Source organism: Schistocerca cancellata, chromosome 4, assembly GCF_023864275.1.
Source record: "Schistocerca cancellata isolate TAMUIC-IGC-003103 chromosome 4, iqSchCanc2.1, whole genome shotgun sequence".
Taxonomy (NCBI): domain Eukaryota; kingdom Metazoa; phylum Arthropoda; class Insecta; order Orthoptera; family Acrididae; genus Schistocerca; species Schistocerca cancellata.
Genome location: NC_064629.1, coordinates 638449028 through 638472469, shown reverse-complemented (window position 1 = coordinate 638472469; position 23442 = coordinate 638449028). Strand labels below are relative to the sequence as shown.

Sequence of the window (23442 nt, the reverse complement as noted above, 5' to 3'; positions counted from 1 at the left end):
TCCTCCGTCGCATGGAATCCCTGATGCGCTAATGCAGCCCTGGAGAATGGCGTATTGTATCACAGCCGTCCACAATACGAGCACAAAGAGTCTCTACACTTAGTACCGGGGTTGCGTAGACAAGAGCTTTCAAATGCCCCAATAAATGAAAGTCAAGAGGGTTGAGGTCAGGAGAGCGTGGAGGCCATGGAATTGGTCCGCCTCTACCAATCCATCGGTCACCGAATCTGTTGTTGAGAAGCATACGAACACTTCGACTGAAATGTGCAGGAGCTCCATCGTGCATGAACCACATGTTGTGTCGCCCAATCAAGACATCACCAACAATGCCTGCCCAAACGTTCACAGAAGATCTGTGTTGATGACGTGATTGCACAATTGCGTGCGATTCTCGTCAGCCCACACATGTTGATTGTGAAAATTTACAATTTGATCACGTTGGAATGAAGCCACATCCGTAAAGAGAACATTTGCACTGAAATGAGGATTGACACATTGTTGGATGAACCATTCGCAGAAGTGTACCCGTGGAGGCCAATCAGCTGCTGATAGTGCCTGCAGACGCTGTACATGGTACGGAAACAACGGTGAATCGAGGAAGTACAGTACATACTGACGAAACTAAAATGAGCTCTAACATGGAAATTAAGCGTTTCCAGACACATGTCCAAATAACATCTTTTCTTTATTTGTGTGTGAGGAATGTTTCCTGGAAGTCTGGCCGTACCTTTTTGTAACACCCTGTATACATATTCTGTAAACTGACTAGTTCCGCATCATTTCGATAATTGAATCGTGCAAATGATTTATGGAACATGTAACCAACTAACTAGTCAACGGCCTTGCCGTTCCAGTCAGATCACCAAAGTTAATCGCTTTCAGGCTTGGCTATCACTTGGATGGATCATTGTCCGGGTCTGCCTAGTGCCGTTGGCGGGTGGGATGCACTCAGCTTTTGTGAGGCCAATTTAGGAGCTAATTGATTGTCAAAGTAGCGAAACCAGTCTCGAAAACTGACAACGGCCGAGAGCGGAATGCTGACCACATGCCCCTCTGTATCTACATCCGGTGACGCATAAGGGCTGAGGATGACACTGGCCGGTCGGTGTCCATTGGGCCTTCAAGGCCTGTTCGGACGGTGTTTATTTGTTCTGTAACTAACTAATTAAGAAATAGCTGACAATTAACTTGCAATCTTGTGACAATGTAAAAGTGGTGAGATGGAACTTACAAATTATGTTACAAGTACCTGAATTAGGAGACTTCTACATCCAAAAAACTCAGAGACCTTGCGTCAGCCGGACACCACCTTGTTCAACTTAGTACCAATTTTTTTAGATGGGAAAATGTTAACATGTGAAGTAAATCTCAGAGACGTCTCTTACAATTCCGTTCTGTCCAGAAGAAAATTTCCTTACGTGCGAGGTTTGTCTCGCCTTTTGAGGGCGTGGAGGGGCCTCACAGTTTTGAAGAGCGCTGATAGACCGTCTCGACGCAGTGTGTGCGCCCGGACCGTCAAGCGAGCCTGAATGTGGTTTTTCTGGCAGAGTATTCGTGCGTGGCGATACATGCTGTGGACAACGCTATGTGGAACGGGGTATGTGATTAGCAGTGCTAGCGGAGTTACGTGAGTGAACCTGTTGCCGTGTACCTTTCGTAACGGCAAGCGACCACGGCTTTTGGACCTGCCCTGTCTGGAATCCGCTCATTTCTACGGGAGTAAACATCGCAGTCTGATTAATTGGTGCTGCCTTGCCGCTGTTCAACAGAAAAGGTGCTATTCTGTGCCGACCGGTGTGGCTGTGCGGTTCTAGACGCTTCAGTCTGGAACCGCGTGACCGCTAGTGTCGCAAGTTCGAATCCTGCCTCGGGCATGGATGTGTGTGATGTCCTTAGGTTAGTTAGGTTTAAGTAGTTCTAAGTTCTAGGAGACTGATGACCACAGATGTTAAGTCCCATAGTGCTCAGAACCATTTTTTTGCTATTCTGTAGGAGTTACGGCACTGTGTTGATTTCAGCTTGGCTTCAAGATAGGTGGAGAGCGAGACTGGTACAGTCATTTAAGTTGTACTTCGGAGCACGATTGATCATGGTGAGCACCTATCCTTAGATACTGATACAATTTAAGTTCAAAATGGCTCTGAGCACTATGGGATTTAACAGCTGAGGTCATCAGTCCCCTAGAACTTAGAACTACTTAAACCTAACTAACCTAAGGACATCGCACACATCCATGCCCGAGGCAGGATTCGAACCTGCGACCGTAGCGGTCGCGCGGTTCCAATCTAAAGCGCCTAGAACCGCTCGGTCCAAATGGTCCAAATGGCTCTGAGCACTATGGGACTTAACTTCTGTGGTCATCAGTCCCCTAGAACTTAGAACTACTTAAACCTAACTAACCTAAGGACATCACACACATCCATGCCCGAGGCAGGATTCGAACCTGCGACCGTAGCAGTCGCGCGGTTCCGGACTGAGCGCCTGAACCGCTAGACCACCGCGACCGGCGAACCGCTCGGCCACAACGGCTGGCGATACAATGCAAGTATCAGGCCTGTTGGCGCCCGACATGTTTTGGTGGTTCCTGTTAGAGTAGTCATATTAAGTGATCGTTAATGGTGTTGATTTGGATGTTTGAAGGCTTTTAAGTGTTTTTAAATTTTAAGCACGGAGTGTTTAAACTTGGTGGGCCTTTTCACTTGTCAAGTGAGTTACTGTTACCTAAATCTAATCTGCAGTTTGTGGTACATCGTAAATTTGATTTCTGTTGCACGATCATAAACATGAAATATTTATTGATTTAATTGATCTTATAGCTGTCTTGGTGGTGTTATTTGAAGTTTATTAAGATTTTGAAGTTTCTTTCATTTTTAAATAACTTTTAAAGTTACCTCGCGCACGGCGTGGGTTTGGTGTAAGGGTTTTATATATATGTTTGTATGATAAAGCTCAGTTTCTTCTGTTTTAGATAACCAGCTGGTTACCGTTTCCAATGGTATTTGCCTGTGGGCGGTCCCTGTTGGCGTCACCTTGGGTCTGGGGTATGTTGTGTCCGTTTGCAAGAAGAGAAATATGTTGTTGTTGAGGTCTTCAGTCCTGAGACTGGTTTGATGCAGCTCTCCATGCTACTCTATCCTGTGGAAGCTTCTTCATCTCCCAGTACGTACTGCAGCCTACATCCTTCTGAATCTGTTTAGTGCATTCATCTCTTGGTCTCCCTCTACAATTTTTACCCTCCACGCTGCCTTCCAATACTAAATTGGTGATCCCTCGATGCCTCAGAGCATGTCCTACCAACCGATCAGTTCTTCTAGTCAAGTTGTGCCACAAACTCCTCTTCTCCCCAATCCTATTCAATACCTCCTGATCAGTTATGTGATCTACCCATCTAATCTTCAGCACTCAGAAATATATGTATTTGAAATTTAATTCTTAGATACTTGTAAACGTGGACTGATTATTAATTGTATTATAACTGCGTAATAAAGATTGTAATTTGTTAACCTCATGGCCTCTAGGTTGTGATCCTGGCACCTCTTGATTTCAACGATATGTCGTCCTGTTTTTTTGTATTGTTTGCTCAAGTCTCTCTAAAATGTTGAGCTGCTGTTAATTAATTTTACCTGTACGGTTCAAGTTTTAAGGGTTATTTCACTTTATTTTTCGGGAAACATAGCGGAGGTGGGGTGGAACTCAAAAAAATGTTCAAATGTGTGTGAAATCTTATGGGACTTAACTGCTAAGGTCATCAGTCCCAAAGCTTACACACTACTTAACCTAAATTACCCTAAGGACAAACACACACACCCATGCCCGAGGGAGGACTCGAACCTCCGCCGGGACCGCGGAACTCAGAACCTATTTTTGAGTACTCTAATTCCTTTTCAGCGAATTACAAATGTTATATTCTTGTTTCAATAGCCAGATGCCACGTTAACAGGGACATCAAAACAAGAAATACAAAAATTGACAGACGAAGTTACCTTTCAGTCTCGAATCTCTCTCCATTGTCGTCAATCTTCGTGTAAGTGTTCTGTCTCTTCAGCCTCGGCGCCGGGTCGGAACTTTTGCTGCGGACTTGAATGGCGTTTCCTGACGTCGCTCTGCTTGCTGCCAGAGTCGTCGAGCGAGTGCTGTAAGATGTGAGCTCCTGCGTGACGATTTTCTTCACGGAGTTGCTCCTCAGCGTCGGCAGCGTGAGCTGCGACGCACCGAGCCGAGGGGACTTGGTGCCGTCCGCGGGCCGGGTCGTCGCCGTCGGCCGCGGTATGCGGGAGAGGCCCGCCGGCTGCGGAGACGGGTCCCGGGGGCTCGCCGGGGGCGCTTCGTCGTTCAGCCGGCACTGCGCGGACGCGTCCGCCAGCTTGCGCTCCACCGTGCTGGTGGCCGTCTCGCGGGTGACGGCGGCGTTGTCGGTCTGCGTGGCGCTGCTCACCGGACGGACGGCGTCGAGGTCTTCGAGAGACACGAACCCGGGTTTGTGCTGCAGGCGCGACACCGCCGTACAGCCGACGTCGGCCGTCGCGGGCTTCGCCTCCACCCACGCATCGCCGGAAGACGGTTTGGCGCACACGCCGATCTCGAAAGTCCTGACAGCCAGTGTCGCCTGCACCGAAATTTCTTTCCTGGGAATCGCCGTCTGCGAGAGAGCGTCTTTGGCCCACATCTTGGGCTCGCACTGCAGCGACGCGTCCCTCTGTCTGACTTCGGCCTGCATGCCGGCGTCTCTGAGCCACCAGTTGCGCTCCGACTGTGTCGCAACGTGACGCTGAAAACTATCGTCTCTCACCTGAACACCGAGGTCGCACTTTTGTACAGCATTCGTGGAAACGGACACATTTTCGAAACATCGACACTGTTCTGGACGGTGGTCCTCCGCGACTGCCTGTTGGGGCGTGTCATCGTCAACTTTGGACAGATATATCTTCTGTCTTAAGGGAGATGACATCCCTTCCAGCTCTTCTCGTATCCTCTCCCTCATTTTCGCGGCCACTCGTTCTTCCAGTTCTCTAGAAACCATCACCTCTACCTCCCGAGAAACTCTCTCGTTCACCTCTCGAGACACTCTTTCCTCTACTTCCAGGGAGACTCTCTCCTCCACTTCTTCAGAAACTCGGATATTGAATTCGCGAGACACCCTCTCCTCCATCTCGTGAGATATCCTGTCCTCCAATGTTCTCGCCACTTTGTCTTCAAACTCGCGGCTCACTCGATCCTCCATTTCTCGAGAAATTCTCTCCTCCACTTCTCGAGATACTCTGTCCTCGAATTCGTGTGACACACGATCTTCCAAGTCGTGACGCAACTTTTCTTGTAGCTCCAGGCGTACCCTGGCGTCCATTTCTCTGGCAACTCGATCTTGTAACTCGTCGGCTAAACGGATTTGCAACTCTCGAGTCACTCTGTCGTCCAGTTCACGGGAGACCCTGTCCTCCAAATCACGGGCGAGCCTGCGCTCCAGCTCTTGCGACACGGCGTCCTCCAGCCGGTAGCGCACATTCTGCTCGAGGTCTCGAGATAGCCGCTGCTGCAGTTCGGTAGACACCTTTTGGTCGAATTCTCGCGCTACAGTGAAATCCAACTCTCTGTGCAGACGTTGCTCGAGTCGGTTAGCCACACGGTCTTCGAATTCGCGCCGCACGCGCCCCTCGAGTTCTAACGAAACTTTATCGTCCAGTGCCCGCAAAACCCTCTTCTCGAATTCGGCCTCCACGCGAGCGTCGAGCTCCCGAGAAATCTTGTTCCTGAGCTCGCGAGTGACAGCCTCGTCGAATTCCCGAGACACTTTGCTCTGGAGTTCTTCGGACAGCCGTGACTGGAGCTGGACGGCGAACCTGTCCTCGAGCTCCCTCTCCCGGCGCAGGAGTTGCTCGTGCAGCCTGCGCTGCAGGTCGTCTTCGGAGTAGATTCGGCCGTCGGTGGCGCAGGCGACGTCGGCAGCCCTGGCGGCGCGCGCCGTGGCCGCCGGAGACGTAGCAGTGTCGCGCGTCCGGGGCATCCGGCTGCAGACGCCCACGTCGCGCGTCACCACTGCGCAGCCCACAGCCCGGTGGCGCACCGGCGCCACCGCTTTGCCTCCATCCCCTGCACACACACACACAAGACCATGCTCAGAGGCTCCTCGTCTATCTTATACACTACTGTCCATTAAAATTGCTACACCAACAAGAAATGCAGATGATAAACGGGTAGTCATTGGACAAATATATTATACTAGAACTGACATGTGATTACATTTTCACGCAGTTTGGGTGCATAGATCCTGAGAAATCAGAACCCAGAACAACCACCTCTGGCCGTAATAACGGCCTCGATACGCCTGGGCATTGAGTCAAATAGAGCTTGGATGGCGTGTACAGGTACAGCTGCCCATGCAGCTTCAACACGATACCACAGTTCATCGAGAGTAGTGACAGGCGCATTGTGACGAGCCAGTTGCTCGGCCACTATTCACCAGACGTTTTCAATTGGTGAGAGATCTTGAAAATGTGCTGGCCAGGGCAGCAGTCGACCATTTTCTGTATACAGAAAGGCCCGTACAGGAACTGCAACATGCGGTCGTGCATTACCCTGCTGAAATGTAGGGTTTCGCAAGGATCGAATGAAGGGTAGAACTACGGGTCGTAACACATCTGAAATGTAACGTCCACTGTTCAAAGTGGCGTCAGTGCGAACAAGGGTGATCGAGACGTGTAACCAATGGCACCCCATACCATCCCGCCGGGTGATACGCCAGTGTAGCGATGACGAATACACGCTTCCAATGTGCGTTCACCGCGATGTCGCCAAACACGGATGCGACCATCGTGATGCTGTAAACAGATCCTGGATTCATCCGAAAAATGAAGTTTTGCCACTCTCGCACCCAGGTATGGCGTTGAGTGCACCATCGCAGGCGCTCCTGTCTGTGATGCAGCGTCAAGGGTAACCGCAGCCATGGTCTCCGAGCTGATAATCCATGCTGCTGCAAACGTCGTCCAACTGTTCGTGCAGATGGTTGTTGTCTTGCAAACGTCTCCATCTGTTGACTCAGGGATGAGACGTGGCTGCACGATCCGTTACAGCCATGTGGATAAGATGCCTGTAATCCCGACTGCTAGTGATACGAGGCTATTGGGATCCAGCACGGCGTTCCGTATTACCCTCCTGAACCCAACGATTCCATATTCTGCTAACAGTCATTGGATCTCGACCAACGCGAGCAGCAATGTCGCGATACGATAAACCGCAATCGCGATAGGCTACAATACGACCTTTATCAAAGTCGGAAACGTGATGGTACGCATTTCTCCTCCTTACACGAAGCATCACAACAACGTTTCACCAGGCAACGCCGGTCAACTGCTGTTTGTGTATGAGAAATCGGTTGGAAACTTTCCTCAGGTAAGCACGTTGTAGGTGTCGCCACCGGCGCCAACGTTGTGTGAATGCTCTGAAAAGCTGATCATTTGCATGTCACAGCATCTTCCTCCTGTCGGTTAAATTTCGCGTCTGTAGCGTGTCAGCTTCGTTGTGTAGCAATTTTAATGGCCAATAGTGTATTCTGTGGCTGCACTGTTTTATGAGATAATGAGCTGAATCCTAGTAGATTGTTGCTTTCGGGAAATCAGCGACAGGAATACTCCAGCGGAAGGATGGAATGTAGAGATTTGACTTTATGTCAACGACGAGATTGGTAGAAACGGAGAACAATCTTGGATAGGACAAGTATAGATCAGGAGGACAAGTATAGATCAGGAAACCGTCTCTTTTTTTTTAGATAAAATATACCTGTATAAACCCGAAATTATTTGATGAAAAAATGGAAAATCTAGAATCTGATGGCCAGACGCACGAGAAACATCTGGAACTTTCCTGTAGATAATCCAGAACTTCTTAAAATCGACAATAGAACTCTTATAACATTCAGAAACAAAGACTATTTCTTTCTGGTTTGCTCAAGGACTCTTTGGTAAGTTCACCTTGAATAATTTTAAGACATTGTGCTTGATTAAACCAGAATAATGTATCTCTTTGTTTGCATCTTTTATTTAGAGTTCCATTGTAAATCTCAAGGTGATCTAGATTATCTACAGGAAAGCTGTAGATGTTTCTCGTGCGTACGGCCATCTGATACTGTTCTAGTGTTTTAGCTCCACACTCAAGAGAGCAGTAATGATGTCCATGGTGCCGGTGCTCTTACATATCGGTATTCGATAAGATTTTAAAGAAATCTTCATCCCAGAGGACATAATCATGAACAGGAATGAATTCAGATAAATGATGAAAGACTACCGGAATTTTAAGCTGGAAGAAGAACGCAAAAGACGATAGGGGCTTCCGTCAGATGATCGGAAGAAGGCACTGATTGATGGGCTCAAGGTAGTGCATGGTGTTTCACAATTCACAACGGTCTTGGTACATAAAGTTCTGATGAGGAACATATGTCCGGAAATGTACAGTTTGGATGTAAACTAAGTTTCAATATATGAGCACTACCAAATCTTCCGCCAATGAGCTCTGACCACTATGCTCTACAGGAGCCCATGGCAAAGGCAATATTTCGACGACTGGTCGTCGGGCACTCTTCTGCATGACGAAGGACGTCCTCTACAAAATCGAGAGTGCGGCGAGTTCGCGGAGAACTACAGTCAACCCTCGTAGTTCCGAACGTGAAATTTTCTCACAGCTGTTGATGTAGTTGGACGAAAATTGTATGTGACGTCGTAATTACAACAGGGGTTGATGACAGCACTCTCTTCTCGGTTCGTGTTCGTACAATGAAGAATGAAATTTGAAAGTGATTCGATCTTCAAACTTATTAAATATCCAAACGGTACAGTTCCGTATCAAAACTTTATCTACTAAGACCCCAGTTCCAGCAGGTGAGAATAATATCTATTGCATTTCCACTCAATGATCGTTTAACAGGTGTCCAAATTAATTGTCAATGGACCAGGAGGTCCGATCATGACCCAGGATCACTGCCCGTCACAGATAATGATGGAACCACATCAATGAGCACTGGTTCGGAATATGGCTGTGCAGATCTAGCACCTCTGGAATCACCGGAGCAGCTGTGACCTGATTCTTCTCCTTCTCCCTATCATCATCATCGTTATCTCCTCCTCCTGCACATTCTTTGGTGGCCGCAATACGTGTGAGGGCCTATCTGTGATGAGCAAGAGGACAGATGAAGAGTGGGCAACCATGGTACCCCACAGGTCGCGGTTCTTTCGGCCACTAGCTCGCGTCAGGCCTCTGATCAGTTTCTATCTGGGAAGGGTGGTACCCAGAGGGAGCCCTGACACCAGTAGATGCTGGAGGGGAAAAATGTTTCTCCAGCCAGGTGCGGGAAGTGGTTCCCAAAGACAGTGCTGTGGGAAACACAAGAGAAGAGGTTTAGGAAAAAAAGTGAGGTATTGTGGTCGATAGCTGTGGCTTTCGGGTAACTGGTCATCATATCTATTGTGCTCCAGTAACTGACACGAGGTCAATACATCTATATTCGTTTTTTTTCTTGAGGGTTGGAAAAACCGGGAAACATGGAAGGTGATGTTCCATGCCACTTACATACAAAGGTGGTTGTTCACAAGAACCTTCACGAAGTGATCGTCTGCAGCTGCCGCATTTTGGGTCCACTATGGATCAGGATGACATATGACCAAAGCTTAAGCTTCGGAAGCACCTTGTGGGTGGTAGAATGTAAGGCTTCATGTCACACCTGTACAACATGACTAACTTTTTCTGTGAGGACATTCCCTTCAAAGCCCAAGACAAGGGCACGTGTATCTATTCGATTATCCTTGGGACCTTTTTGGACGTCGCCGTCGTTGTTATGGTCTTCAGTCCAGAGGCTGGTTTGATGCAGCTCTCCATGCTACTCTATCCTGTGCAAGCTTCTTCATCTCCCAGTACTTACTGCAACCTACATCCTTCTGAATCTGCTTAGTGTATTCATCTCTTGGTCTCCCTCTACAATTTTTACCCTCCACGCTGCCCTCCAATTCTTAATTGGTGGTCCCGTGGTGCCTCAGAACATGTCCTACCAACCGATCCCTTCTTCTAGTCAAGGTGTGCCACTAATTTCTCTTCTCCTCAATTCTATTCAATACCACCTCATTAGTTATGTGATCTATGCATCTAATCTTCAGCATTCTCCTGTAGCACCACATTTCGAAAGCTTCTATTCTCTTCTCGTCCAAACTATTTATCGTCCATGTTTCACTTCCATTCATGGCTACACTCCATACATATACTTTCAGAAATGACTTCCTGACACATCTATACTCGATGTTAACAAATTTCTCTTCTTCAGAAACGCTTTCCTTGCCATTGCCAGTCTACATTTTATATCCTCTCTACATCGACCATCATCAGTTATTTTGCTCCCCAAATAGAAAACTCATTTACTATTTTAAGTGTATCATTTCCTAATCTAATTCCCACAGCATCACCCGATTTAATTCGGCTACATTCCATTATCCTCGTTTTGCTTTTGTTGATGTTCATCTTATATCTTCCTTTCAAGTCTACATCTACATCTACATCCATACTCCGCAAGCCACCTGACGGTGTGTGGCGGAGGGTACCTTCAGTACCTCTATCGGTTCTCCCTTCTATTCCAGTCTCGTATTGTTCGTGGAAAGAAGGATTGTCGGTATGCCTCTGTGTGGGCTCTAATCTCTCTGATTTTATCCTCATGGTCTCTTCGCGAGATATACGTAGGAGGGAGCAATATACTGCTTGACTCTTCGGTGAAGGTATGTTCTCGAAACTTTGACAAAAGCCCGTACCGAGCTACTGAGCGTCTCTCCTGCAGAGTCTTCCACTGGAGTTTATCTATCATCTCCGTAACGCTTTCGCGATTACTAAATGATCCTGTAACGAAGCGCGCTGCTCTCCGTTGGATCTTCTCTATGTCTTGTATCAGCCCTATCTGGTACGGATCCCACACTGCTGAGCAGTATTCAAGCAGTGGGCGAACAAGCGTGCTGTAACCTACTTCCATTCCGTTCAGTTGCTCTTCCAGACCCTTTGCTGTCTCTGACAGAATTAAAATGTAATCGGTGAACCTCAAAGTTTTTATTTCTTCTCCATGGATTTTAATTCCTACTCCGAATTTTTCTTTTTTTCCTTTCCTGCTAGCTCAATATACAGATTGAATAACACCGGGGATAGGCTACAACCCTGTCTCACTCCCTTCCCAACCACTGCTTCCCTTTTGGACGTATCAGATGGCCGCGCGGGATTAGCCGAGCGATCTGAGGCGCTGCAGTCATGGACTGTGCGGCTGGTCCCGGCGGAGGTTCGAGTCCTCCCTTGGGTGTGGGTGTGTGTGTGTGTGTGTGTGTGTGTGTGTGTGTGTGTGTGTGTGTGTGTGTCTGTCCTTAGGATAATTTAGCTTAAGTAGTGTGTAAGCTTAGGGACTGATGACGTTAGCAGTTAAGTCCCATAAGATTTCACACACATTTGAACTTTTTTTGTATCAGACAAAATGTTTGCCTCACTGCTGGAAACTGCCCCATAACTCATCCTTTGAAGCAAGAAGTCTCTCTAGAAGACGATTCCTATTGGACTATATTCAAAGTTTTGTGTAACGCAATGGCCACTTATATGTAACCCAGACGATCACATTGCCTGAAGAACTATAGATTGTGCAGCAGAGACGGCTTTAATCAGTAGCGATCCATCGTGCAGTGTTCTCAAATTTCTCCTAATATATCTTCAATATGTACCACAAAAATGACGGCTTTGTCAAGGTGAAAGTATCCCCATCTGTTCGCGGCCATGCTAAGTGTTGGATAAATCATTTCACACTCACGCGTCTGGCTTGTCCCTCTTCCTATGCGATAGCCAGGGTAGCGGATGTAGTACGCTTATAAGTGTCTACATTTAAATGTGTAGATCTGTCTGGTGAGACGGTCAAATCAGAACGGCCATTGCTTTATGGTAAGTTATAGCAGAAATATCCGCGTCCGTTTTATGTTCTTTTCTTAATTTATTCAATGACAGGTTTCGAAAATTAAAGCTTGATTTTTAGGTGCCACCAAATAATTATGAAAACATAAATATGTGGCGTTCGGGCAAGTCAGTCGTGGGGGATCACACCAACGTCAAGTAAACACATGGGAGCATAGGACCAGCGATCACAGCGCCCGTCTGGGCAGCACAACATGAAGTCAAAAACAGTGTCGCGCTGTCAGGCGGGCGCTGTGGTTGCCGGTCTTACGCCCCGTGCGTTTGTTTGACGTGGGTGCGATCCCCAGTGACTGACTGGCCCGACCGCGACACATTTATGTTCTCATAATTATTTGGCAGCACCTGAAGATTATGCTTTAAGCTTCGAAACCGGTTGTGGAACAAATTAGGAAAATTACTTGCAACTGAAGCGGATTTTTATTCTATAAATACGTTCCTCAGTTGCAGATGTTAACCTGATCAAATATTTTTCTGTAATTTGATACGTTTAGTATGCAAAATGTTCGCCCTTATGCCACATACTCCGATCAAGAGCTCTCCCCGAGGGCACCACCCAACCATAGCAATGGCCGTCTGGCACGAAGCTGCTACGAGGGGCTCTGATGCCCCAGGAAGACGGGAACCTACTCCCTGGCACGCGTGGGGAGCTAGTAGTTCAAGCATTAGCTGAGTGACCCTTATGTTGTCAGGGGGTCAACCGAAAGAGTAAATAATGACATCACCACATAGAATTCGCTGTTGCGTTGACTTTGAAGTTCATGTAAGAGTCTATGCACGTATTTTACTCTGATGATCAGTTAAGTTGTTTTCTCCAGTCGGTCCACACTACACAAAAATTGGGAAATGAAGATCAAATCAAGAAGAGGATCAAAAATTACTTAAGCCAAAAAGTAACGTACAGTAAATGAAAAAATATTCCAAGAAAATGAAGGAGAACCTAAGGAATAGCAATTTACGGCTGTATGCTGATAATGCTGTGGTGTATGGCAAGGTATCGTTGTAGAGTGGCTATAGGAGTATAGAAGATAAAGTAGATTGAATTTTTAGTTGGTGTAATGAATGGCAAGTTGCCCTACATGTAGGAAAATATCAGTTAACGTGGACAAGTAGGAAAAACAATCATGTAACTTTGGAATATAGCATTAGTAGGGTGCTGCTGCTGCTTGAAACAGTCACATAGATTAAATAACTAAGCATAACGTTGCAAAACTGTATGCAACGGAAAGAGGACTTCAAGTTGGCAGTAGGGAAGGTGAATGCTCGACTTCGTTTAATTACGAGAATTTTGGGAAAGTGGAGCTCATCCACATAGGAGACGGCATACAGAACGCTACTGCCAGCCATTCTTGAGTACTATTTTAGTTTTTCGGATTCCTACTACGTCGGATTAAAGGAAGACATAGAAGAAATTCAGAGGCTTGCTCCTAGATTTGTTACCGGTAGGTTCGATCAGCATCCAAGTATTACGTACATACTTCGTGGACTCAAATGGGAATCCCTGGAGGGAAGACGACGCTCTTTTCGCAAGACACAGTTGTGGAAATTTAGAGAACCGGCGTCTGAGGCCAACTGCGAAACGATTGTACTGCCGCCAACGTACATTTCGCTTAAGGAGGACGAAGGAAAGATGCGAGAAATTAGGGCTCGTACGTATGGTGGCTTGCGGAGCATGTATGTAGATGTAGAATAGCCAGGTCGTCATAAAAAGGCTGGCTGGCGCTATGAGAAGGTTTAGGAGAAAGAAGGATTTTCAGATTGTGAGACTGAAATGAAATGATCGAATGACACTGATGGCCGGATGTCCCCACCTGGGGATTGGTTGGTTGGTTGACCTGGGAGGAGGGGACGAAACAGCTAGGTCATCAGTCCCATCAATTTAGGGAAGGATGGGGAAGGAAGTCGGCTGTGCCCTTTCAAAGAAACCATCCCGGCATTTGCCTGAAGCGATTTAGGAAAATCACGGAAAACCTAAATCAAGATGGCCGGCTGCGGGTTTAAACCGTCGTCCTCCCGAATGCCCTCTTGGGGAAATCCGACCGCCGAGTTGCAAGTCTTTTCAGTTGACGTCACAGTGGGAGACTTGCGTGCCGATGAAGATGAAATTATGATGATGACAACACTACAGCCACTCCTCGAGCGGAGAAAATCTCCGACCCCACCGGGAATAGAACCCGTGCTGACCACTCAGCTAAGGGAGCAGACATGTGAGGGACTGCAGCACACGAAGGAAGTTGGTGTTTAATTGGCTCATGAGCCCATTGAGAGGAGCTCAATTCTGTACAGCGATTTTTTTCTGAAGGTGTTTGTTGTACGTTAACAGTGGTACACAGCATTGTGGATTGGTTTACTGATGAAGTGTTGACCGATATCCACTTCCTCTGTGGGTTCACTGAATGCAGTGGGAGAGAGGTACTAAAACAAAGAATGGAGAAGAAGAGCAGCAGTCCATTGTCTACATTCAACGACCGCTGCGCACAACATGAGCATATAGATTCAACATATGGATTCCAATCTAATTAAGGTTCAAAAGTGTTATGCCAGGCTGTTTCGGCTGAGACGGTAATCACATCAAAGTACTTTTGCATCTGAGGATTGTTGCACCATACTAAATTTTGTGTCGTACATTTTCGTGATTGGATATTACAGAATTTTCCACTGTTGTGAAGGTATACTAGCTGATCAAAAGTATCCAGAAATCTATTAGTGAACATTAACACAGCGTGTGTCCATCGTTCACCTTTATATCGGCATGAACTCTACTGGGAACAATTTCAATGAGGTGTCTGAATGTCTGTGGACGAATGACCGCCCATTCTTCCTCAATAAGCCAAGCCAGAGAAAGAAGTTATGTTGAACGTTGGAGTCTGGAGCGAAGTCGACCTTCCAACTCATTCCAAAGCTGTTCCTTTGGCTTCATGTCGGCACTCTGGGCAGGCCAGTCTACTTCAAGAATATTATGGTCCATAAACCATTGCCTCACAGATGATGTTTTATGAAAGGATGCTCATACAGCCACTGTCTCTGAACTGTTCCTCTACTGTACGCAGGCATACATCAAATCTAAACCCTTCCATCGCATTGCCACAGGCAATGCCGTGATTGATTACTCAAAATCACTCGTTTCCAATCATCCACTGACCAATGGCGTCGATCTTCATACCATCTCAGGTGTCAGTTAGCACTGACCACAGAAATGTATGGCTTATGGTAGGTGTTCGACGATTGTACCCCATTCTTTTTAGCTCTCAACGTACAGTCATTCTGCTATATGGACTGCTGGTAGCACTTTGTAACTCACGAGTGATTCCCTACGCAATGCTGGGCAGTCCCTGTCCGTTAGCACATCAGTCTGCCTGGTGTTGGTTTGGCTGTGGTCGTTTCTTCGAGTTTCCACTTCACAGTCACTTCACCAACAGTCGACTTGGGCAGATTTATGTGCACAAATGCACTTGAAAATGAGAATAAATACTCGAAACGTGCTGTGCAGTTTTCATTATTTAGATTTAGAAGGGTAGAAATGTCCTTGATGGATTTGTTACTCAGGTGACATCTACTGCCAAGTCCAAGCCGTTCAGCTTTCCTGACCGACCCATTTTGCTGTTTCTACTTCTATACTGACAACTAAATTTCTCGCCTCCTTTTATACTGGCGGGGCCGCCTCATGACATTTGTAGTTAATTCTGCGTTACATAGTGGGCGACCGGATAATTTTGATGAAATGGTGTGTTTCAGCAGAAACAAAGATAATTGTGGCGATAACCGAATAAATCATAGTTGCATTATTACTTTGTGATGAACCACCGGAAACCACGGGTCCCTGGGGCCAAAACAATTGTCAGGAACAAACTCTGAAAGTTTGTAGATGGCTCCCTGGCACACCACGTATAACTTCGCTGTGAAAACCTGATACAGAAATCATACACCTATACGGAAGCTTTCTCACGTCGTATACTGCAATTTCTGTAGGATTTGTGTGCCATGGTAGAAGCGCTGCGCGCACTGTGGCCTTCACAGTCAATTTGGACGAAATGTACAGTGTGGCTAATGGGATATATCATTTCGAAGTGACTTAGAAATACTCAATGCGATCGAATTCTGGTAAATCGGGTGCCCACTCAACATTATCAAAATCCCAGCTAGTTTCTACGAGCTGTTCCTGCGAACGGTGTGCACTATGGCGAGGTGTATTGTCGGCTTGAAAGATATCACACTATTTTGAATAATCTGCAGTTTTTCCCGTGTACCAAATACGTAACATCATCACTATTCAGGAAGGCACTCATGCGTTTCAGTGCAAGCATTTTAAGTTCTGTTCGTTGTAACGTGAACGGTCTTGTTATGCACCATGGATACGATGCATGATAGATCCGTTGTCTCATACAGTTACCACCAAAATCCCTCATCCCCACCCATGGGTTTCAATAATAGAACTGTAGCTCATCACACAAACAGACCTTTCTTCAGTCGCATGTATATAAACAGTTAATTGGCGAACTTCTTGTAGCAGGCAAGCGTTTTCACTTATGAGTCGCAAGACGTGCAAGTGATGTCATGGTTGCCTCCTGAAAACCCCAGATTTACCATTTACCCAAGTGGCCTGTGTCCTTTTTCGCCTTAAGAAATGTATGGAAAACACAGAAAACCTACAACTGAAGTGTCGGACCAGGAGTCACGATCCTGAATGCGAGTTCAGTGCATTAATCGATGTGTTACTTCACTAGGAGAGTGCGAGTGTGCGGTGTATGTTCATCACATGTATGTTGTTAAATTGACTATTGTAGTATTGGGTGCAGATGAACCTCCACAGAGCTGTATTTGTCAGCACGTAGAGGCTGATCTGAACACCACGGTGCCTTACATTTTTCCGTCCTTTAAACGGAAGTACAACGACATCCACTTCTCAGCCAAGTAACACCAAACTGTTGTGCATTTGCCAGGTTCCTGTTGAGTACATTCATGTCGAAGACAGTCTAATAAATGTCCGTTTAACCCATTAACTCTATTACGAATTAAACATTTACTTTATCGGTCCGAGAGTCTGAGCTCTGAAACTGTACCTTCATACAGGCATTTTTGTCATCCTTTCGTGTACAGAGAATCTAGATGCAGCTAACACGAAAAGCGATGTTTTCATAGTACCTGCAACGGGCTGCGGTCTCTGTCTCTCGCGATCAGCTTCAGCGAGCAGCTTGCGTTTCTCCTCCTTCAGCACGTTCAGCTGCACCTGCAACACATACACATTCGTCAGGAATAGCTACTCTGCATGCCTATTAAGTGTGATGGACGGGAGGTAGATAGTGGGCGGTCCCAAATGTTGCCAAGGTTGTTTTGTCTACGCGACAGAAGCTTCGCTGGGAAGCCCTTACACGTCCTCCACACAGTCCCGGTCCCTCTACATGCGATGTCCAAATTTTTGGAGCCCTGAAGAAAGACATTCCTGGCCGTCGACTTCTTTCGGACGAAGTTGTGCATGTCTGGGTGTGGATGCAAACCACGGTTCCATAGGCAGCCACAACAATTTTTCCATGAAGGCACTGAGCATCCTGTCTCGCGGTGGGATGAATGTATTTAACAGTTATAGCTATTACTTTTGAAGTAAACAGTTTACTTACATTTTTTCTTGTTAACATGTGACTGTCTCTTATATATTGGTGTGTTGGATGCAATTTATGATTTCAATCACGGTTACATATATCTTCCAAATCAATCCTGGAGGGAATGCGTGTGGAAGTAGGCTTATGTTGCATTGCAACTCTTAAAAATCTGGAGCTTATGCGAATAAAAAATTGTGGAAATTAGTGTATGGACGTCTTCTGGAAGAAAAGAAAACAGTAGAAGCGGAAAAAGAAACTACAGGCACAAGAAAAAGAACATGCAGCATTGTACTCTGTATATGGCATTTTTTACGGTGTATATTTAAATATGAAAATTTTGTGTAATTTTCGTAAATGTTTAATTCCACAACTTATATTTTTCCTATGTAAGGTACGTCTTCTCAAAACATACCAATTAGAACTAAATGGGATTCACTTCTTGTTGCCCCCAACGATTATCCAATGAACCAGTTTTGTAATATTTTGCATCAGCAAAGACTCAAAAAATTTAAAGTTGAAAATTGTAAATTAAAAGAATGTTTCTAAAAATCATAAAATCAAAAGTATTTGAAGAATAACAACTTTGTTTCATTAGATTGTGTGCTATATATTTTTATGTCTAAATTTTAGCTTTCACCCTACTCCTATCAATAGTTTTTTAGTACACACAGTAATTCAACTATAGGACTGAAACAGGTAACATTTACAAGCTGTAGATTGATGACAAAGGAATATTTTGCATTGAGTTACTGTTATTAAAGAAAATGTTTTGTGTGTAGTAAGTAGTAAGACAAAGCTCGTAGGGTGCATTTTATTATTGGGGGTTGCCTACATCAGGGGCAGGTATGATTATTATTAATTTGATTGACTACTTAATTAAATTCATCAGTTAATTAACATCTAGCGTAAAGACCACGAAGATAAGATACTAGAAATTAGGGCTCATACAGAGGCATATAGGCAGTCTTTTCCCCTCGCTATATGTGACAAAGGAACAGAAAAGGAAACAACTAGTAGTGGTACAGGGTACCATCCGCTATGCATCGTTGCTTGCGGAGCATGAATGTAGATGTAGTGCTGGCATTGATACTTCACAGACAATTATTGAAGGCAGTATCTCTTTTAGAACGATACTTATTCCCTGCAGTTTACTTCTACGAGTGAAGTGCGTATGCTACCGCAAACTGTGAAAGAACGTCTACACCACTTATGAAAATAACAGAAATAATGCGCTAAAGATAGTGGAAACTGCAATATGATATATATATATATATAACTGGAATGAATTTTATATCATAGATTGGGTACATGGTTGGTTATACATACCCGTTATAAGAGCATAGCTGTACATGATTTTTGACATAGTCTTCCGTATTGTGTGAAGACCCAATTTATTGAAATCACAGCCCTTAAAACATCGTGGCATGAAATCGAATACTGCATAGCTGTGTTGAAACTTACTACAAGATTAAAGATGCATGCTAACAGGGACTCGAACTCGGAACCTTGCCTATCCCAGGCAATACTTTAACAGACTCACCTATCCCTTCACATCTCACTACCTGCCGTCACTATTTCACTTCTGCCAAGCCCATTCTCTACTACTTTCCAGACTTCACGGAAACTCTCCTGAGCACTCTGCTGGACTAGCATTTCTGGGAGAAGGTCTATATGCGCAATTTCTAAACTTCCTGGCAGATTAAGAGTATCAAATTGAGATTCGAATCCGAAACTTGGCTTTCTCCTTTCTGGAAAATCACTAATCACTTGACCTATATGGGTGACCACAAAGCATCAGCAAAGGTAGCAGCAGTACCGTGATGACCAAGCTGCCGACCAGATATTTCGGCTCGGTAGACTACTTGCCAGGTAAACGCGCTGGCCTGGAAATCGGCGGTATCCGACGCTCTTCGGAGACTGATAATTTACTGACACATGCGATCGTGCATTGTAATGAAGAGCAGCACTTCTGCCTTTAAAGTCTCCCTGTTCCAGTGGACGCTCTTCAGACTGACTGCATCATGCAGAAGTCCCGATCGCATTTGTACCCAATGGCGCTCTAAACTACGAAACTTTGAATTGGTCCACTATGCCGCTCAGCAATGAAGATTGTCGGGTTGTCGTAACCACGGCAGCGTCAAACGCGTATGACGTCTTTGATAACTGGACAGGTCGAAGCATTACTTGTCCGAAAACGTCATTTTTTCCACACAGAAAGCCAGCGATGGTATTTCCGGTTCATTGTAGTACGAGGCGTTTGTCGTTTCTGAATAGTGGAATCTGCTGCGTTAGAGTTCATATTATCAGGTAAACCTGGGTCGAACAGTCGGTGGTGAAGAGGTCACAGTACTCCAGCGCATGACCGATACTGTTGAAGCTGGCCGGCCCTTCACGGCCCTCCCATATTATAGTCACATTAGGTGACACAGTACCTGTTCGTCACTTGTAGTATCATTTTCTATCCATTGGTTCCACAAACACGTATCACGTATCGCTAATGAAGTATCATGCCCTGTGTGAGCCGGCATGTCATAGCCTGACAAATTCATTTTCCAGGATTGATATTACGTCCTACGGCGTAGGCAAACTGGCACTTGTCTTCGCGTTTCCACTTTGGCGGCTGTTTGCTTACAGAAACTGGTGAAATGCTGGCCTTTATGACAACACAAGAAATTGCTGCTGAGACTACATATACACAGTTTCGTAATAATCATCACTTGTTATGAGAACACTGTTGTGCTTCCATGTAACTACCGGAGAATAACATTAAACTTTTCTTTTAGCAACAAGGTTTATTGCCCGAGTCAACGAGTAAAATCTTCAGTGTTTACATCGGTTTCGACTGATATGTTCAATAGCCAATGGATAATTTTTGGCCCAACTCAATGTTAAAAATCTTGTGACAGAAACCTCACACATGTGACGACGCGTGTTGCCATCTAAGATTTTACACTAATATTTGACGGCAGTATACTTTATTCTTAGCTTTATTATGAATCTACCAAGTTTGGACTAATTCAATTTTGGAACCTTTTCCGTACATGAAACAGTCATGAAAACGATGAATCGCTAATAGGAATATTTTCCGAGTACTCTGCACTAAACCAAGACCAGAACACAGAGCATTAATATTCCTGGCAGTACTTTTCGCCCACCGGGAGTCCGAGGTAAAGTAACAGTCCGTTATACAGATTTAATGTTTCTCGGTAGTAGTACTTTTCCCTTTCGCAAGCTAAATTCTACTCCATCATGGCAAGTAATATGTTAGCGAAGCAAACATTCCTTCGTTCGGGACAAAGCACAACGGAAAAAAAGAAGAGAGCTAAATTAAAATAGAAGCTCATTCCCTAATTTAACGGACAGACTTACGTGTGTCCACAATGCGAAATAACGTCAAGGAAGCAGAACTTTTCACAAATCAAGTGAAAGCACTTGGGTATTCAGAAAACTGAAGCAAAATAATTTGAAGAATCGCATTGAAGAACTGATCTTCGCTGTTGTTGAAATTCAGATGTTTAATATGCTGTATCATAATTTTAAATAAATATGAAGATATAGATATATCCACTCATCTAAAGATGTGAAATTTTCCGAGAACCTTAACTGAACGGACAGTCCTGTAAACTCCTAGAAACGACAACGAACCGCAAAACCACCTAACCAACAAACATCATTAAAATAAATTGTTGGTGAGTCAAGATCCCTAACGTACTGCTCACAGCAAAGTCTATAGGAATAAACGATGCTATCTTTAACAAAACTGATGAATGTAGAATATAACATCTACATCTACATTTATACTCCGCAAGCCACCCAACGGTGTGTGGCGGAGGGCACTTTACGTGTCACTGTCATTACCTCCCTTTCCTGTTCCAGTCGCGTATGGTTCGCGGGAAGAACGACTGTCTGAAAGCCTCCGTGCGCGCTCTAATCTCTCTAATTTTACATTCGTGATCTCCTCGGGAGGTATAAGTAGGGGGAAGCAATATATTCGATACCTCATCCAGAAACGCACCCTCTCGAAACCTGACGAGCAAGCTACACCGCGATGCAGAGCGCCTCTCTTGCAGAGTCTGCCACTTGAGTTTGTTAAACATCTCCGTAACGCTATCACGGTTACCAAATAACCCTGTGACGAAACGCGCCGCTCTTCTTTGGATCTTCTCTATCTCCTCCGTCAACCCGATCTGGTACGGATCCCACACTGATGAGCAATACTCAAGTATAGGTCGAACGAGTGTTTTGTAAGCCACCCCCTTTGTTGATGGACTACATTTTCTAAGGACTCTCCCAATGAATCTCAACCTGGTACCCGCCTTACCAACAATTAATTTTATATGATCATTCCACTTCAAATCGTTCCGCACGCATACTCCCAGATATTTTACAGAAGTAACTGCTACCAGTGTTTGTTCCGCTATCATATAATCATACAATAAAGGATCCTTCTTTCTATGTATTCGCAATACATTTGTCTATGTTAAGGGTCAGTTGCCACTCCCTGCACCAAGTGCCTATCCGCTGCAGATCTTCCTGCATTTCGCTACAATTTTCTAATGCTGCAACTTCTCTGTATACTACAGCATCATCCGCGAAAAGCCGCATGGAACTTCCGACACTATCTACTAGGTCATTTATATACATTGTGAAAAGCAATGGTCCCATAACACTCCCCTGTGGCACGCCAGAGGTTACTTTAACGTCTGTAGACGTCTCTCCATTGATAACAACATGCTGTGTTCTGTTTGCTAAAGCTCTTCAATCCAGCCACACAGCTGGTCTGATATTCCGTAGGCTCTTACTTTGTTTATCAGGCGACAGTGCGGAACTGTATCGAACGCCTTCCAGAAGTCAAGGAAAATGGCATCTACCAGGGAGTTTGTATCTAATATTTTCTGGGTCTCATGAACAAATAAAGCGAGTTGGGTCTCACACGATCGCTGTTTCCGGAATCCATGTTGATTCCTACATAGTAGATTCTGGGTTTCCAAAAACGACATGATACTCGAGCAAAAAACATGTTCTAAAATTCTACAACAGATCGACGTCAGAGATATAGGTCTATAGTTTTGCGCATCTGCTCGACGACCCTTCTTGAAGACTGGGACTACCTGTGCTCTTTTCCAATCATTTGGAACCTTCCGTTCCTCTAGAGACTTGCGGTACACGGCTGTTAGAAGGGGGGCAAGTTCTTTCGCGTACTCTGTGTAGAATCGAATTGGTATCCCGTCAGGTCCAGTGGACTTTCCTCTGTTGAGTGATTCCAGTTGCTTTTCTATTCCTTGGACACTTATTTCGATGTCAATTTCAGCCCTCCAGGGCCTCGCTGGAGTATTTGCTACTACCACCAAGATCTGCACCGACGGCGGCTCCAGGCAGGCTCACGCCCAGACCCTTCTGCGCCCACCGCCGCGACCCTCCTACTCGTCAGGGCTTCGCGGCCGGCCGCAAGGACCGGCCATGACTGCCAGACTGACGGCCGAGTATAGGCATATAAAAACCCAAGTATCACCGAGTTCACTTACGTAGAACAAAATTACGCTGTGCACCTAAAAATATTACTAACAGTACAAAATACCACAATCAACTGTATAGCAAACCCTACATCACATTATATTGAAGTGACAAATGTCATAGGATAGCGATATGCACATTTATAGACAGCGGTAATATCACGTACACAAGGTATAAAATTACAGTGCATGGGCGCAGCTGTCACTGGTACTCAGGTGATTCATGTGAAATGGTTTCCTACGTCATTGCGGGCGCACGACGGGAATCAACAGTGGAATGGTAGTTGGAGCTAGAAGAATGGGACATTCCATTTGTAAAATCGTTAGGGAATTCAATATTCCGAGATCCAGAGAGTCAAGTGTGTGTCGAGAAT

General features: G+C 45.4%; 1 protein-coding gene across 1 annotated transcript in view; it reads right to left on the bottom strand.

Annotated features, from left to right (window-relative positions):
- LOC126183426 (KN motif and ankyrin repeat domain-containing protein 3-like) overlaps positions 1-23442 on the bottom strand; it is a 429549-nt gene that overhangs the window by 106117 nt on the left and 299990 nt on the right. The window contains exons 7-8 of the mRNA XM_049925400.1: positions 17101-17185; positions 3984-6084 (exon numbers count right to left, since the gene is read on the bottom strand). Coding sequence (XP_049781357.1) covers positions 3984-6084; positions 17101-17185 — 2186 coding nt within the window. The remainder of the gene's footprint in view (positions 1-3983; positions 6085-17100; positions 17186-23442) is intronic.